The 18,454-nt window shown below is 46.2% G+C and overlaps 1 protein-coding gene across 1 annotated transcript in view; it reads left to right on the top strand.

The window, feature by feature from the left end:
* LOC144165226 (uncharacterized) overlaps positions 1-17,642 on the top strand; it is a 90,202-nt gene extending 72,560 nt beyond the window's left edge. Inside the window, exons 4-6 of the mRNA XM_077695344.1 lie at positions 1,388-1,531; positions 14,815-16,236; positions 17,255-17,642. Coding sequence (XP_077551470.1) covers positions 1,388-1,531; positions 14,815-16,236; positions 17,255-17,415 — 1,727 coding nt within the window. The 3' untranslated portion in view covers positions 17,416-17,642. The remainder of the gene's footprint in view (positions 1-1,387; positions 1,532-14,814; positions 16,237-17,254) is intronic.
* Positions 17,643-18,454: the final 812 nt, after the last annotated feature.

The raw sequence follows: 18,454 nt of genomic DNA, 5'->3' as shown, positions 1-18,454 counted from the left end.
TTGCCAGAACTGCTCCCGTGTCCATAGCTTCTGCAGTGCTTCCAGACGCTAAAGAAAAATTGAAATCGTTTATCGGGAGTGTTGCAGGGTGCCGATATTTACCGTGTGGAAGAGAGTTAGGATTGGCGCAAAGCTCCTCCGTGATGTTACTCGGCTGTTGCACTGCCATATCTTGATTTCGTCAGCCGAGAGAGCAAGGGGGAAAGTTATCATCTTTGCCAACGCCTCCGCTCCGTTGTCAGAGTAAACGCTGCTCGCAACCGCCGCGTCACATCAGGGAGGAGCTGTGCGCTGATCCTAATTCTGTTGAATGCGGAATGATGCGAAAAGCAATTAAAATTTGCAGTCGGATATCTTGGAGCACAAACACGCTTGAAGAACTATTTCAACTGATACTGTGTAAGAACACGACTAATTTTTCACTATTTAATACAAACATGCCCACGCGGAGCAGTCAACAAAAAGTTGATTATTCAATTTTACTTAATTTTGGCTGCTGACAGCGATAATTATCATATAAGTTATGTCCTCGTGGTATGTAACTCATTTGCACAGGTTGTCTTTGCGTGTTGCCCAGCGCCTAACCTAACCTAACTTTAAGAAAACCACAAAGCTTAATTTTGAACACCGGCATAACTTATCTTTCAGCCGACCTTGATCGAAACCTCATCTTCAGCCCCTACCATGCAAAAACGTATAACCAGATGTGTTTCATAGTACGCGCCTTTACTCGGCAGTAGCGATACACCAGTGCCTCAAATATATTAAGTGCTGATTACCGTGCTTAATTTTTAATTGGAAATTGTTGAAGACAAAGCAAAAAGGTAAAACAGCACCGTTAGAAGAGGGCGAAAGATATGTCAGCAGCACACCAAAATGTAGAAACGAGAGGATGAAACCCTCAGCGGTCTGTCTTTATAGCAAAGCCGCTCACGCATTCGCGTTGTTCGAGTCGTCTGAGCGATAACACAAGGGACCCCGCAAATTTTCCTCAACGTGATGGAGACATAAAGCCCCGGTCGTTCAATTAAATATGTACATCACTCCAGCCTCCCAGGCAACTGATGGCTGCATATTCTGCGCCGAGCCTTTATTACAATTTAGCAACCAAAAATTGGGTTCTTTAAGGGGACTATAGCTTTAGACAGTTGTCTAACACGCTTTTTCCCTTGCTAAGACCACCACTTACATATAAAAGTTCCGGAAGGAAATCATTGGAATACCAATTTCGTACCGGCCAAATCCGACACTGTAAAAACCACAACTTGCTCCTTTCACCATAGCCGTACCGTTGCCAGCGATGATAAATTGACACATCAAACTTTAGAAATCACTGTACATCAGCGGTATGTCATTGGTCGCTGAATACTTTCCGTTTCAAACGCAGGTCTGGTGGCGGGGCCACTCATACACCGATTCGGAACGCGCTCCTGTGCAGTACTTGGCGGCGTTTTCATCTCCCTGGGACTCATGGCGTCCGCCTTTGCTACTGGCATAGGGTACCTGGTGGGCTCGATCGGTGTCGTGACAGGTAAGCTATATGGATTTCCCGCAAAAACAGTGCTCAGAGTGGCACACGCGAACTTATGATTCTCGTAATGTTGAGCAAAGTAAACAGGAATTTCGCACACTGAAGTTCACATGACGAGTATTGAAGCGCAATCTTCCCACAGCGGGACTTGAAAAACACCGTATTTTAAACGAAGCTTGGTATGGTTCCATGCGTTCTCCACGGTACGTACGCTAAGGTGTCTTTCGGGAAAGCAAAAGTTCCCGCGAATCGCTCATTATCTTTTCTGCGATGTATCCGGCCAAGGTAGCACCAGCCCGATGGACACCTTCAGCAAATAATTGGAAATTATGGCGAAAGAGCAACCGTGTACAAAGTCGCATTGGAATGTAAATGGCAATTTCAAGTTGCCCGAGTTTACCCGCGCCGTCACGGTGACAAGTATTTTGACAAGTGACAAGTCACGGTGACAAGGTGGCGGCAGAATAAATGTTGACAGTAAGGCTGTTTGTGCGAACATCCCTTTGTCTAGCAACTTATGCTCCGTGATTTTCTGATTCTTGATTCAAGGCACGCTATCCTAATGCCATACACATTATCAGCCATGTTAGCAGCATCGCGGCAAGGTTTTAGTTGTTCCAAGTTTACGAGAGACTTAAAGGGTGGCATGTTGGGCTAGTTGGTAGTTTTCAGATGCAAGGAAAGGAACAGCGCACATTCTAACAAAGGACGACAGAGTAACAGCGCTTGTGGTGTGCTACTCTGTCGTCCTTTGTTTGAGTGTGCGCTGTTCCTTCCCTTGCATCTACGAGAGACTTTTCTTGAAGAAAGATATTGGGCTTCCTCAATAGAGTAACGGTACTGGTGAATCCACCATAGAAAAACAGAATGCAAGATCGGTATTGCGGGTTTTCTTATTTTGAGCAGAATAAATAACCCTAACGATGACTGTTCAAAAACAAAATGACCAAGCTGTGAATGTGGTCCTAGACGTGCAAGGTCTGTTGAGGTTCCATCGATTCTGGATTTGACGTTTCGAAAAGATCATCAGTGGTCAACTACATTCTTTCTGCATGTTTTTACACGCAATATACCCAACGCCACTAAGAACTGCTAGTCCATTGCCATCTCTTAAGTGCGGATCACTCAAGGGGCCCGGCTTGTCGCCGTGGCTCGTCCGCGGTCACGGCGTCTAGCCACCGCAGTGACGCGGCGTGACGCACCCAAACAGAGGCTTCGAAAAGAAAATGTCCTCCTTTGTTCGGGACATGCAGGAAAGAAACCTTTCTTTCCTCCATGGCTCGAGATCAAACTCGGGTCTCTCGCCTTACGAAGCTAATGTCTATCCCATTGCGCGACAGAGGTTTTTTTTTCTTTATTTCATTTTGAACAAATAGTCACGTCAGTGTCGGTTTAAAAACCGCCTACGGAACTCTGGTGGGCGAAACCTAACATAAACATCGAAAGAAGGCAATTCCTCTAGAATAGGTAACCATGCAAGCTCCGGGCACTGCATATATATTAGTTACTTGTCTCAACACACCGTCATTCTGACGAAAGTAGTTGTTGACCGTCTTCGCTTCAGCATCAGAGTGTCGCACCACCATACGACTCATCCGTGTGGCGTGTAGGCCCAAGCAGTATCAGGTCATATGGTACACTATCCAGGTTTTCGACTCGAATGAAGCGGATTCCATGCGCTGTCCCAGGCAAGTGATCTGTGGTTTCGTCTTTCTTACAGAAAAGACAGTTGTCCATGTCACAAACAAACCTATTTTCAGCCATCCATGTTTTTACTGGAAAAGCTCCCAAATGAAGTTTAAAAAACGTTTTCATACATGCTGCGACGGGCACCTTTTTAACGCGACAGAGTACACCGTGCCGTGGCCAATTGCAGTATTTAGTTCGGTATAGCAGAACTGGAAAAAGAACATCGTTTATATCTCCTGACAGGCGTTTTCTTGAAACGCTTGAAAGTATACAAGAGAAAACCTTCCATAGAGACTTCTCAAAGATTCAACGGTTTCACGCAGGTAACATTTCAAGCTGTAACTTTCATAGACACTAGAAACAACAAAATGCGCGAGTGCAGCCGCCAAACACTTTGCAGTAATGTGCGAAGAAAGTCGTCGCTCACATTGAAAAGAAACATAAATTTGCTGAGAAGTTGTTGCTGAAACAGTTGCGGCAACGAGACCCCTCCAGCTAGCACTTTACGAAATGAATGAGTACGGATGGTTCTTTCCCATTGGGAACCCCAAAGGAATACAGCAACAAGACTGTGCAGTTTCTACACACTTATACGCAAACAGTTACTTCCACCACGAACCATAGTTTTGCCAGGATGAACGTGTTGCAGATGGTGGCACAAGTGAGCACCGATAGGTTGTGGCCTCCCCACTTCATTGCTTTTTCACGCAGTCTGACTGTTCCTTCCTGCCAACGCTAGTTTCCGTCTTCAGAGTAATCAAGCAATGCATTATTGCGCCACAGAGGCACAAATTACTTCTATGCAACATGTTGAGGTGACCTTCGCGCTGCGCAGTTGTCAGGGACGCGGCCGTTGCCAAGCAGCAGAAAGTACACAGTAATGTAAAATAACAAAAACATCGTGAATTAAGGCATTATATACGCAAAATAACCAAAACTCAATACAGTGTCTTTTTGCATAAGGTGCCTAAAATTACTAAGGTAGCGCCAACTGCTCCCTCCTTCTCTGCTGCCCTCTTCTTTTTTCTCTCCCCTCACCCGCGGCGCCGCGGTCCCTTTAACTCCGCGGCGGGGTCGCCATTTTTGTTGGCTTCCTCAGAGCAGACGCCCTCGCAACGCTTCGGGCCGCTCGCTGCAGTTTTTCGTGCAGTTTGCTCTTGTTTTCGCGCCAAAATCGCTCTTTGGTAGCATTAATAGTATTTCTAGAGCCCCATTTTCCCAACACGCATTAGGTGAGGCTGTTTTGTTGTATATTTTTGTGTAGAAGGGGATATTTGGGGGATGTATGCCGCTGGCGCATACGGACAGCGCGGTGTTTGTTTACGTTTGTGGCATGCTCAGGATAGTTCGTGAATGCGAAAGGATCGAACGTGGACATTTCAAACGGCTCTGTTACATAGTATTTCTAGAGCCCCGTATTTACAACTCGCCCTAAGTGAGGCTGTTTTGTTGTATATTTTTGTGTAGAAGGAGATATTTGGGGGATGGATGCCGCTGGCGCATACGGACAGCGCGGTGTTTGTTTACGTGTGCGGCACGCTCAGGATAGTTCGTGAATGCGAAAGGATCGAACGTGGACATTTCAAACGGCTCTGTTACATAGTATTTCTAGAGCCCCGTATTTACAACTCGCCCTAAGTGAGGCTGTTTTGTTGTATATTTTTGTGTAGAAGGAGATATTTGGGGGATGGATGCCGCTGGCGCATACGGACAGCGCGGTGTTTGTTTACGTGTGCGGCATGCTCAGGATAGTTCGTGAATGCGAAAGGATCGAACGTGGACATTTCAAACGGCTCTGTTACATAGTATTTCTAGAGCCCCGTATTTACAACTCGCCATAAGTGAGGCTGTTTTGTTGTATATTTTTGTGTAGAAGGAGATATTTGGGGGATGGATGCCGCTGGCGCATACGGACAGCGCGGTGTTTGTTTACGTGTGCGGCACGCTCAGGATAGTTCGTGAATGCGAAAGGATCGAACGTGGACATTTCAAACGGCTCTGTTACATAGTATTTCTAGAGCCCCGTATTTACAACTCGCCCTAAGTGAGGCTGTTTTGTTGTATATTTTTGTGTAGAAGGAGATATTTGGGGGATGGATGCCGCTGGCGCATACGGACAGCGCGGTGTTTGTTTACGTGTGCGGCACGCTCAGGATAGTTCGTGAATGCGAAAGGATCGAACGTGGACATTTCAAACGGCTCTGTTACATAGTATTTCTAGAGCCCCGTATTTACAACTCGCCCTAAGTGAGGCTGTTTTGTTGTATATTTTTGTGTAGAAGGGGATATTTGGGGGATGTATGCCGCTGGCGCATACGGACAGCGCGGTGTTTGTTTACGTGTGCGGCATGCTCAGGATAGTTCGTGAATGCGAAAGGATCGAACGTGGACATTTCAAACGGCTCTGTTACATAGTATTTCTAGAGCCCCGTATTTACAACTCGCCCTAAGTGAGGCTGTTTTGTTGTATATTTTTGTGTAGAAGGAGATGTTTGGGGGATGGATGCCGCTGGCGCATACGGACAGCGCGGTGTTTGTTTACGTGTGCGGCACGCTCAGGATAGTTCGTGAATGCGAAAGGATCGAACGTGGACATTTCAAACGGCTCTGTTACATAGTATTTCTAGAGCCCCGTATTTACAACTCGCCCTAAGTGAGGCTGTTTTGTTGTATATTTTTGTGTAGAAGGAGATATTTGGGGGATGGATGCCGCTGGCGCATACGGACAGCGCGGTGTTTGTTTACGTGTGCGGCACGCTCAGGATAGTTCGTGAATGCGAAAGGATCGAACGTGGACATTTCAAACGGCTCTGTTACATAGTATTTCTAGAGCCCCGTATTTACAACTCGCCCTAAGTGAGGCTGTTTTGTTGTATATTTTTGTGTAGAAGGAGATATTTGGGGGATGGATGCCGCTGGCGCATACGGACAGCGCGGTGTTTGTTTACGTGTGCGGCATGCTCAGGATAGTTCGTGAATGCGAAAGGATCGAACGTGGACATTTCAAACGGCTCTGTTACATAGTATTTCTAGAGCCCCGTATTTACAACTCGCCCTAAGTGAGGCTGTTTTGTTGTATATTTTTGTGTAGAAGGAGATATTTGGGGGATGGATGCCGCTGGCGCATACGGACAGCGCGGTGTTTGTTTACGTGTGCGGCACGCTCAGGATAGTTCGTGAATGCGAAAGGATCGAACGTGGACATTTCAAACGGCTCTGTTACATAGTATTTCTAGAGCCCCGTATTTACAACTCGCCCTAAGTGAGGCTGTTTTGTTGTATATTTTTGTGTAGAAGGAGATATTTGGGGGATGGATGCCGCTGGCGCATACGGACAGCGCGGTGTTTGTTTACGTGTGCGGCATGCTCAGGATAGTTCGTGAATGCGAAAGGATCGAACGTGGACATTTCAAACGGCTCTGTTACATAGTATTTCTAGAGCCCCGTATTTACAACTCGCCATAAGTGAGGCTGTTTTGTTGTATATTTTTGTGTAGAAGGAGATATTTGGGGGATGGATGCCGCTGGCGCATACGGACAGCGCGGTGTTTGTTTACGTGTGCGGCACGCTCAGGATAGTTCGTGAATGCGAAAGGATCGAACGTGGACATTTCAAACGGCTCTGTTACATAGTATTTCTAGAGCCCCGTATTTACAACTCGCCCTAAGTGAGGCTGTTTTGTTGTATATTTTTGTGTAGAAGGAGATATTTGGGGGATGGATGCCGCTGGCGCATACGGACAGCGCGGTGTTTGTTTACGTGTGCGGCACGCTCAGGATAGTTCGTGAATGCGAAAGGATCGAACGTGGACATTTCAAACGGCTCTGTTACATAGTATTTCTAGAGCCCCGTATTTACAACTCGCCCTAAGTGAGGCTGTTTTGTTGTATATTTTTGTGTAGAAGGAGATATTTGGGGGATGGATGCCGCTGGCGCATACGGACAGCGCGGTGTTTGTTTACGTGTGCGGCACGCTCAGGATAGTTCGTGAATGCGAAAGGATCGAACGTGGACATTTCAAACGGCTCTGTTACATAGTATTTCTAGAGCCCCGTATTTACAACTCGCCCTAAGTGAGGCTGTTTTGTTGTATATTTTTGTGTAGAAGGAGATATTTGGGGGATGGATGCCGCTGGCGCATACGGACAGCGCGGTGTTTGTTTACGTGTGCGGCACGCTCAGGATAGTTCGTGAATGCGAAAGGATCGAACGTGGACATTTCAAACGGCTCTGTTACATAGTATTTCTAGAGCCCCGTATTTACAACTCGCCCTAAGTGAGGCTGTTTTGTTGTATATTTTTGTGTAGAAGGAGATATTTGGGGGATGGATGCCGCTGGCGCATACGGACAGCGCGGTGTTTGTTTACGTGTGCGGCATGCTCAGGATAGTTCGTGAATGCGAAAGGATCGAACGTGGACATTTCAAACGGCTCTGTTACATAGTATTTCTAGAGCCCCGTATTTACAACTCGCCCTAAGTGAGGCTGTTTTGTTGTATATTTTTGTGTAGAAGGAGATATTTGGGGGATGGATGCCGCTGGCGCATACGGACAGCGCGGTGTTTGTTTACGTGTGCGGCACGCTCAGGATAGTTCGTGAATGCGAAAGGATCGAACGTGGACATTTCAAACGGCTCTGTTACATAGTATTTCTAGAGCCCCGTATTTACAACTCGCCCTAAGTGAGGCTGTTTTGTTGTATATTTTTGTGTAGAAGGAGATATTTGGGGGATGGATGCCGCTGGCGCATACGGACAGCGCGGTGTTTGTTTACGTGTGCGGCATGCTCAGGATAGTTCGTGAATGCGAAAGGATCGAACGTGGACATTTCAAACGGCTCTGTTACATAGTATTTCTAGAGCCCCGTATTTACAACTCGCCCTAAGTGAGGCTGTTTTGTTGTATATTTTTGTGTAGAAGGAGATATTTGGGGGATGGATGCCGCTGGCGCATACGGACAGCGCGGTGTTTGTTTACGTGTGCGGCACGCTCAGGATAGTTCGTGAATGCGAAAGGATCGAACGTGGACATTTCAAACGGCTCTGTTACATAGTATTTCTAGAGCCCCGTATTTACAACTCGCCCTAAGTGAGGCTGTTTTGTTGTATATTTTTGTGTAGAAGGAGATATTTGGGGGATGGATGCCGCTGGCGCATACGGACAGCGCGGTGTTTGTTTACGTGTGCGGCATGCTCAGGATAGTTCGTGAATGCGAAAGGATCGAACGTGGACATTTCAAACGGCTCTGTTACATAGTATTTCTAGAGCCCCGTATTTACAACTCGCCCTAAGTGAGGCTGTTTTGTTGTATATTTTTGTGTAGAAGGAGATATTTGGGGGATGGATGCCGCTGGCGCATACGGACAGCGCGGTGTTTGTTTACGTGTGCGGCACGCTCAGGATAGTTCGTGAATGCGAAAGGATCGAACGTGGACATTTCAAACGGCTCTGTTACATAGTATTTCTAGAGCCCCGTATTTACAACTCGCCCTAAGTGAGGCTGTTTTGTTGTATATTTTTGTGTAGAAGGAGATATTTGGGGGATGGATGCCGCTGGCGCATACGGACAGCGCGGTGTTTGTTTACGTGTGCGGCACGCTCAGGATAGTTCGTGAATGCGAAAGGATCGAACGTGGACATTTCAAACGGCTCTGTTACATAGTATTTCTAGAGCCCCGTATTTACAACTCGCCCTAAGTGAGGCTGTTTTGTTGTATATTTTTGTGTAGAAGGAGATATTTGGGGGATGGATGCCGCTGGCGCATACGGACAGCGCGGTGTTTGTTTACGTGTGCGGCACGCTCAGGATAGTTCGTGAATGCGAAAGGATCGAACGTGGACATTTCAAACGGCTCTGTTACATAGTATTTCTAGAGCCCCGTATTTACAACTCGCCCTAAGTGAGGCTGTTTTGTTGTATATTTTTGTGTAGAAGGAGATATTTGGGGGATGGATGCCGCTGGCGCATACGGACAGCGCGGTGTTTGTTTACGTGTGCGGCACGCTCAGGATAGTTCGTGAATGCGAAAGGATCGAACGTGGACATTTCAAACGGCTCTGTTACATAGTATTTCTAGAGCCCCGTATTTACAACTCGCCCTAAGTGAGGCTGTTTTGTTGTATATTTTTGTGTAGAAGGAGATATTTGGGGGATGGATGCCGCTGGCGCATACGGACAGCGCGGTGTTTGTTTACGTGTGCGGCACGCTCAGGATAGTTCGTGAATGCGAAAGGATCGAACGTGGACATTTCAAACGGCTCTGTTACATAGTATTTCTAGAGCCCCGTATTTACAACTCGCCCTAAGTGAGGCTGTTTTGTTGTATATTTTTGTGTAGAAGGAGATATTTGGGGGATGGATGCCGCTGGCGCATACGGACAGCGCGGTGTTTGTTTACGTGTGCGGCACGCTCAGGATAGTTCGTGAATGCGAAAGGATCGAACGTGGACATTTCAAACGGCTCTGTTACATAGTATTTCTAGAGCCCCGTATTTACAACTCGCCCTAAGTGAGGCTGTTTTGTTGTATATTTTTGTGTAGAAGGAGATATTTGGGGGATGGATGCCGCTGGCGCATACGGACAGCGCGGTGTTTGTTTACGTGTGCGGCACGCTCAGGATAGTTCGTGAATGCGAAAGGATCGAACGTGGACATTTCAAACGGCTCTGTTACATAGTATTTCTAGAGCCCCGTATTTACAACTCGCCCTAAGTGAGGCTGTTTTGTTGTATATTTTTGTGTAGAAGGAGATATTTGGGGGATGGATGCCGCTGGCGCATACGGACAGCGCGGTGTTTGTTTACGTGTGCGGCACGCTCAGGATAGTTCGTGAATGCGAAAGGATCGAACGTGGACATTTCAAACGGCTCTGTTACATAGTATTTCTAGAGCCCCGTATTTACAACTCGCCCTAAGTGAGGCTGTTTTGTTGTATATTTTTGTGTAGAAGGAGATATTTGGGGGATGGATGCCGCTGGCGCATACGGACAGCGCGGTGTTTGTTTACGTGTGCGGCACGCTCAGGATAGTTCGTGAATGCGAAAGGATCGAACGTGGACATTTCAAACGGCTCTGTTACATAGTATTTCTAGAGCCCCGTATTTACGACTCGCCCTAAGTGAGGCTGTTTTGTTGTATATTTTTGTGTAGAAGGAGATATTTGGGGGATGGATGCCGCTGGCGCATACGGACAGCGCGGTGTTTGTTTACGTGTGCGGCACGCTCAGGATAGTTCGTGAATGCGAAAGGATCGAACGTGGACATTTCAAACGGCTCTGTTACATAGTATTTCTAGAGCCCCGTATTTACAACTCGCCCTAAGTGAGGCTGTTTTGTTGTATATTTTTGTGTAGAAGGAGATATTTGGGGGATGGATGCCGCTGGCGCATACGGACAGCGCGGTGTTTGTTTACGTGTGCGGCACGCTCAGGATAGTTCGTGAATGCGAAAGGATCGAACGTGGACATTTCAAACGGCTCTGTTACATAGTATTTCTAGAGCCCCGTATTTACAACTCGCCCTAAGTGAGGCTGTTTTGTTGTATATTTTTGTGTAGAAGGAGATATTTGGGGGATGGATGCCGCTGGCGCATACGGACAGCGCGGTGTTTGTTTACGTGTGCGGCACGCTCAGGATAGTTCGTGAATGCGAAAGGATCGAACGTGGACATTTCAAACGGCTCTGTTACATAGTATTTCTAGAGCCCCGTATTTACAACTCGCCCTAAGTGAGGCTGTTTTGTTGTATATTTTTGTGTAGAAGGAGATATTTGGGGGATGGATGCCGCTGGCGCATACGGACAGCGCGGTGTTTGTTTACGTGTGCGGCATGCTCAGGATAGTTCGTGAATGCGAAAGGATCGAACGTGGACATTTCAAACGGCTCTGTTACATAGTATTTCTAGAGCCCCGTATTTACAACTCGCCCTAAGTGAGGCTGTTTTGTTGTATATTTTTGTGTAGAAGGAGATATTTGGGGGATGGATGCCGCTGGCGCATACGGACAGCGCGGTGTTTGTTTACGTGTGCGGCACGCTCAGGATAGTTCGTGAATGCGAAAGGATCGAACGTGGACATTTCAAACGGCTCTGTTACATAGTATTTCTAGAGCCCCGTATTTACAACTCGCCCTAAGTGAGGCTGTTTTGTTGTATATTTTTGTGTAGAAGGAGATATTTGGGGGATGGATGCCGCTGGCGCATACGGACAGCGCGGTGTTTGTTTACGTGTGCGGCACGCTCAGGATAGTTCGTGAATGCGAAAGGATCGAACGTGGACATTTCAAACGGCTCTGTTACATAGTATTTCTAGAGCCCCGTATTTACAACTCGCCCTAAGTGAGGCTGTTTTGTTGTATATTTTTGTGTAGAAGGAGATATTTGGGGGATGGATGCCGCTGGCGCATACGGACAGCGCGGTGTTTGTTTACGTGTGCGGCATGCTCAGGATAGTTCGTGAATGCGAAAGGATCGAACGTGGACATTTCAAACGGCTCTGTTACATAGTATTTCTAGAGCCCCGTATTTACAACTCGCCCTAAGTGAGGCTGTTTTGTTGTATATTTTTGTGTAGAAGGAGATATTTGGGGGATGGATGCCGCTGGCGCATACGGACAGCGCGGTGTTTGTTTACGTGTGCGGCACGCTCAGGATAGTTCGTGAATGCGAAAGGATCGAACGTGGACATTTCAAACGGCTCTGTTACATAGTATTTCTAGAGCCCCGTATTTACAACTCGCCCTAAGTGAGGCTGTTTTGTTGTATATTTTTGTGTAGAAGGAGATATTTGGGGGATGGATGCCGCTGGCGCATACGGACAGCGCGGTGTTTGTTTACGTGTGCGGCACGCTCAGGATAGTTCGTGAATGCGAAAGGATCGAACGTGGACATTTCAAACGGCTCTGTTACATAGTATTTCTAGAGCCCCGTATTTACAACTCGCCCTAAGTGAGGCTGTTTTGTTGTATATTTTTGTGTAGAAGGAGATATTTGGGGGATGGATGCCGCTGGCGCATACGGACAGCGCGGTGTTTGTTTACGTGTGCGGCACGCTCAGGATAGTTCGTGAACGCGAAAGGATCAAACGTGGACGTTTAAAATTGCTCTGTTACAGTACTTCCGTGCTTGCATTTGCGTCATTAAGTTGTGGTTGTGCAAGCCTGCACAGAGGGCTCGCGCATGGTTCGCGGTGACCTTGGTTCGCGGCAGTTCCAGCGCTGCGCTGGCTTTTTTTTTGCGTTCGCGTTTTTCGCGTTAGTTGTAGATCATTAGGCAGCGCTCAGTATGCGTCCCGCATTAGCTACTGACATTCATGCCACCTTTATTCCGTGCACTTTCCGGTGCTTTGAAGCTGTTGCAAAATATATGTCATCTTCACGTCGTTATAGGCTGCTGTCAGGGTCAAAGTTCTCGCGTCTCCTTGTTGGCCTCGCCCATGACGGCTGTACTTTTGGCAGTGCGTCGTGGCATAGCAATGTTCGTGCGATTTGCGTTCAGAATTACTTCGAGTAAGACCCTGTCGGGCATATCTGGAAAAGGCTGGCACAAAGAACGCACAGTTAAAGAATGCGCTCAGCTTACAATTAGCTGTAGTGTCCAGCTCTATAATAACTACCGTATTCCAAGGCCAGAAGCGCGCTAAGAAGCGCAATTGTGATCATTTTTATGATGTACAGCTAACATTGATTCATGGGTGGGCTTTGATAAATTAAAGCTTGCTACAGCCGCGCTGGTCGTGACTGCAGTGACCTTATTCGAGCAGCCGAAGGCACAACTCGGCATAGCGAAGCAACATAAAGTGACGCCGACGCAACACTTGTTTGAAACGAGCAGCTGACTCTGCAGTTGTTATCGGTTGTTATACTCTGGCGGCTTCGATAAGGCCTGCTCCGAGGCAGCTGAGCCTAAAATGGCGAATTTAAATTGAAAGTTGCGGCGAATAGAAGAAAAAACAAACAACGCGGGGGCGAGGTACTACGTCACTGGCCGTTGGCCAATGGCGCGCGGCGTTCGCCGGCGAAAAAGAAAATGTCAAAAAACGAAAGAGGAAAGGGCGCGGACGAGGGCGAAAGGCGGCGAGATCTAAAGATGGCGCTACCTTAGTAATTTCAGGGACCTTATTTTTCCAGCGGCTGCGGCGCCTTCTCGCGGCTCCTTTCTGTAAGAACGCCAGACTGATACTGAGACTAGTCACGAGATGGCGCCCCAGTCCTTCTTGGAGGGAGAGTAAAGCAACGCCACCTGCATCTGCCAATGTTATACAAGCGGGGTTCGTTACGAAGTAAATGAAAATTGCAACAAACAACATCAACGCAAGGTACGCACAAAATTAACACAAGGGAAACACTGCCGAATTACTGCTGCGCCCTTCCGGCAGGTTTCAAGTTGAGTGGAACAGTTTTATTTTTAAAAGTTTTCGTACCTTAGCCTTACTGGAAAGCCGGTGTAGTCGCAGTGGGTTGCTTTGTAACAACCAAGACATTTGCGTCAAACGCTGGTTTGCTAGCAGTGCCTTTCTTTGTTGAAGCCAAGATATACATATCTGAATGTTTGTAAGGGTTCGGGCAATATAAGAATGCTACATGTCACCTTGTGGCAGTAAGGCAGCACGTGTTTGCCAGTAAAGATAAGCGAAAAGTGCGAATTAACCCGGATACTCACTCTTACTTAAGCGCCTTTAATACGTCGAAAGAAAAGCGCGCAACCAAAATTTCCATTTAGTCAAAATTTTGCGAAAGTGCGAATAACCAGGCTTCGAATTATTGGGAGTCTACTCTAGTTGGTTTATATTGGTCTTTGTTACGTTTTCTTGTACCGTGTGTGTTTATGTAATGTGAGCGGACAGAAGTGAATTAAATGATGACTCTTTATCAAATGATGTGATCACATGACAATTTTCTTTGAGAATTGCTGTGTGAAGTTATTAATGTTCCATTATACTTCACTGAACAGTTTTGCTCATTTATACGAGTAAAAGGATAAATGACTCACTTGTTGTGTAGAACGACATATTAAAGTATTCCAATATCTGTAAGTGCGCTATTAAAAATGCAGTTTATAGAGTGCCATCGGACGGCACTCCAGCTCAGCGCTGCTGCCATAGTGCGGCCTGACGAAGTCTAAATTAATAGACTAGGCTGCACAAATTGGAGCACCGGCTATTTACGTGTGCCTCAATACCAAACCAAGGCTGGTGTTACGGCTCCTGCCCCCTTGTTTTTTGTTTAAATCTTTGATTTCAAGTATAATATTCATGTCGTACGTTTTTCGTCGGTGTTTTAAATGATTGCTTTCGGTTCTTTAGAATATGTTAAGTCAGGATACGTTACGTTAGGGAAAGCCAAGTAGCGCCCGATGCGACACTTTATTGAAATGGCGGTGGACATCGCTTAACTAGGATGCTTACATTACCTTCGGACGACACCCTCCACACAGCCTATTAAATATCTGCCAACAAAACGTATGTTGTTGCCACTGTTGTCCCTAACTGATAGGCTTTATGAAATGTATGTAGTTATTATGTGAACCCCGTGCCCGTGTACTTATTCCTAATGTCGGCACTGTATTGTGCGCTATAATTCTCACCTTTATCGCAGGTTCAGGGCACGGACTTTTGCTGACATGTGTCATCGTAGCCGTCAACGAGTACTTCGACAAAAAACGTGGTACAGCTCTTGGCATCAACATGACTGGAGCTACGGCTGCAACCCTCGTCTTTCCAATGATCTGGGACTACTGTCTCGACGAGTACGGCCTTCGGGCTTCACTTGGCCTCGTGGGGGTCTTGCTACTGAATATTCCTATCATCAGCGTCCTTTTTCGCAAGCCTCCATGGCTGAAAATGGCTGGGACAAAAATGTCCTCACGATCAACTACTGATGCGAAAGGGGACAAGCAACAACAACCGACGAACACCTCCCTTCTCTCTAAAATTAAGGCCATGTGCTCAAGTCGCCAAAGAAACGGAAAAAGCCAAACATTTATCTCAAAATCAAGGCGTTTCGCGGCAAGTATAATGTCACTAAAGAAGGCCTCAGCTGTTACCATTACTAGAGCCTCCGAGCCGTCGGCTCAGAGTGTTCCTTCACACGTCTCAACAGCAAGTGCTCGTAATGGCCGACGGGGTTCCAAAAATGGCATTGTTCTTCTAAATGTTGCTGACCTTCTGAAGTACGAACGGAACATGCGTTCCAGCCATCTTCCAAATGAGAACCATGCCGTGCAGTACTTGGGAGATGCGAATTTAGCAGCGGTTGATAGGCGGCTTACAAACAGCCATAAAGCTTTGGGGAAAAAAGATCTCCAAACAGTGTTTCCCAGGCTTCAAAATGGCTCTGATCATGACCCTGGTGGTGGTGCCGACTTCGAAATCTCAAAAAACGGCATTGTCGGGCAGAAATTCCTTGATCTGAACAGCAGGGATAGCAGCAGTCATCGCCATGACAACGTAACCACCGAAATTTGCGCCAACGTCACTGTCCCCGGGTCGTCAAACTCAGAGGATTTCTTCGATGATTCAAGTTCCGCGGAAAAAGATATGTCGGGGCTAGAGCGAGCCAAAAAGGTCCTCTCAATGCCACGTTTTTACGCCCACGCACTGAGCTACGCCTCGTATACTTTCTTCTTGGACACGTTTCTGGCCATCGCTGTCGACTGTGCCGTCGATGCTGGAATAGAGAGAAACCGCGCCAGCCACGTTCTCACCATGTTCTCGGTCACTGACGCCGCGGGGAGACTTCTGATGCCACTGCTCGCCGACTACGGCCTGGTCTCACCGCTATGCCTTTTGACGGCCTCGTATCTGTTGATTGCTTCTATCGGGTTGGCAATGCCTCACGCCTTGACGCACCTTTTGTTCTGGACTTTCGTGGTCTCTCTGGGGCTTCCCGTTGGCTACGTCATGGTAGCGTTCTCCCAGACTCTGTCAACGGAAGTTGGTCTCCGTAACCTACCGATTGCCTATGGCTTCCTGGCAGGAGCCACAGCCGTAGGAGTGTTCCTGATGCCTCTTGTGATCGGTATGTTGTCAGCTGCAATATTTCTTCAGTCTATCTCAGCCGCAATATCTTTTCAGTCATTTACATCTAATGCTTGTTTATATTGTGGGCCAGTTCTGGGCTAGGAAATCACAGGCTAAAACTCCGTGCCTTATCAAAGATAAAAAACACTGAATATTTTCATCGGCCACGGATGCAATACAAATATTTTTTACCACCCAAACGATAGTTATAGGTACGGCTTTTTAGCCTCGGTTTTGTAAAATTTCAAGATATAGATCAATGTCGTGACAGGTAATCACAACAGGTTTTTGATCCTGCAAGAAATATAGTTACGCTGAGCCACTGGATTCAGGACTACTGTCGCATCCTTGTTATCTCCCATCCTGTAAAATAGTTCTAAAACTGGCAACTAATGCTTTTAAAGCTATCAATGCTTTTAAATGAATTGCAAAGTGTGCTTCGGGCCTGGAGCGGCACCTCGCGAAATTTGTAGCACACGTTCACCACACTCAAAGCGGGCCCCGAAAAAATGAGGTCCTAACAGTATTTATTCAGCGCAAAATGTTCGTGACAAAAAGCATTTTACAACTACTGATTACTTTTACGTCAAATAGCAATTCTAACTCATTTCATTGCGTCCGCCACGGCCCCTGATCACTTCACGCCGGAAAAAAGCTTTACTTCCAAAAGCCTATTTTTTGAAATGACTTAGTCTTCCCTGAAACACCCTGCACTCTTTAAGCGCACCTTTTTCCCCTGCCCCAGTCAGCATTTTCAAATCGTTAGAAATGGTTATGTGTGATTTCTATGAATAAATATCTATATTAGGCAAACGATATAACAACTACAAAACATAAATTCCCTAAAATCCGAAACTCGAAAGCAGGGAGCAAACACCGATCGAGATAAACTTGAGGGCTCAAATTTTGTGTGTTGTCGAAAAGTATAAAAAATGCTATTTTTTTTGTTTACGAAACAGTATATATAGCTACACGTAGTTATAAAGCTGCTTTTCTTTTGCTTTCTCTTATTTCAGGTTTCTATCGCGACAGCAAGGGATCGTATGATGGCCTCTTCCGTCTAATGGGAGCAATGGTTTTTACGTCTTTTTTACTGAATGCGTGGTTGTGGTTCACAAGTGCCCGCAAAGAACGAGCAGCGAAAGACAGTGTGGACACGGCCAGCAAAGTGTGTTAATCCACTCCCCAAAGAAACCAACAGATCAGCATCAAGAAGCGTTGTCGTAGAAGAAGCTTGTGTGTATCACTTGAAATCTTCAGCTGCTGTGTTTGCGTGGCGCGCAGAGTTGGAAGGTGGTGCAATCTCGCCTGATAATTTATTTTTTACGATGTAATGTAAATATACTGCTCATTGAAAAACACTTCAACAATAAATATGCTACAATGCAGTTTTCAAACAAAGAAGTGGGGACAGCGGGTTTGATGACTTTACCTCTACTAGGGCTACGCTACCTACGTAGAAATTACATTTGCACCAAGACAGTTATTGAAATGCAGTTTTATTGCTAAAGCACTACTCAACGCCGTAGTAAAAAATCCAGAATCCCTGGCACGTGGACGCAACACAAAGTGGATCATGGTTCTGAGAGTAAACAACAGGCTCAGTTGCAAAGAGACTAATATAGTTTCCACGTGGATGGGGTTTGAACGAGGGACTTCAGGAATTTGAAAGCTGGAGTCAACTCTCCAGCGCTTTTTCTTTTTGTCCCACACAAGTAAAGACGAGCCGCACCCAAAGTGTATATAGAAGTCCAAAGCGGAAGAAGATGAGGTCTGGTAAGTGTCGCTTATTTAAGATCTACACCTATGAAAGGAAGTTATAAAATGAAGTTATCTACACTTATAAAATAAAGTGTCCGACTGCCTGTGTGACTTACTGATTCATAAACGCCCAGCGAAACATGTCCACCCAGACTAAAATGTCTAGGTGGACATTATTGTCTAGTGGACATAATTTAGACTAGGGGAGTATATTTTTATCACGGCATAAATAATCACTAAAACGCGAGTATACGAAATTATACCCATCTCCTCAAAGGGTAACTTAAAAGAAGAAAAAAGTTTGTTCTCCTTTGCTTGAGAAAAAGCCTACCTATATTACCGCCATTTTATATTTCTCTAAATAAAAGACGTCACGTTTTACATATCAGCTGTTTACATAGAAGCCCATTTACATCGAAGCTGTATTAGGGTTAGGGACTGTACAAAGTTATTTT

This window comes from Haemaphysalis longicornis, unplaced genomic scaffold (assembly GCF_048455015.1).
Source record: "Haemaphysalis longicornis isolate Haplotype H1 unplaced genomic scaffold, Haemaphysalis longicornis Haplotype H1 scaffold_14, whole genome shotgun sequence".
Lineage (NCBI taxonomy): Eukaryota > Metazoa > Arthropoda > Arachnida > Ixodida > Ixodidae > Haemaphysalis > Haemaphysalis longicornis.
Note: the sequence above shows the minus strand (reverse complement) of the source record. Positions and strands in the feature narration are given on the sequence as shown.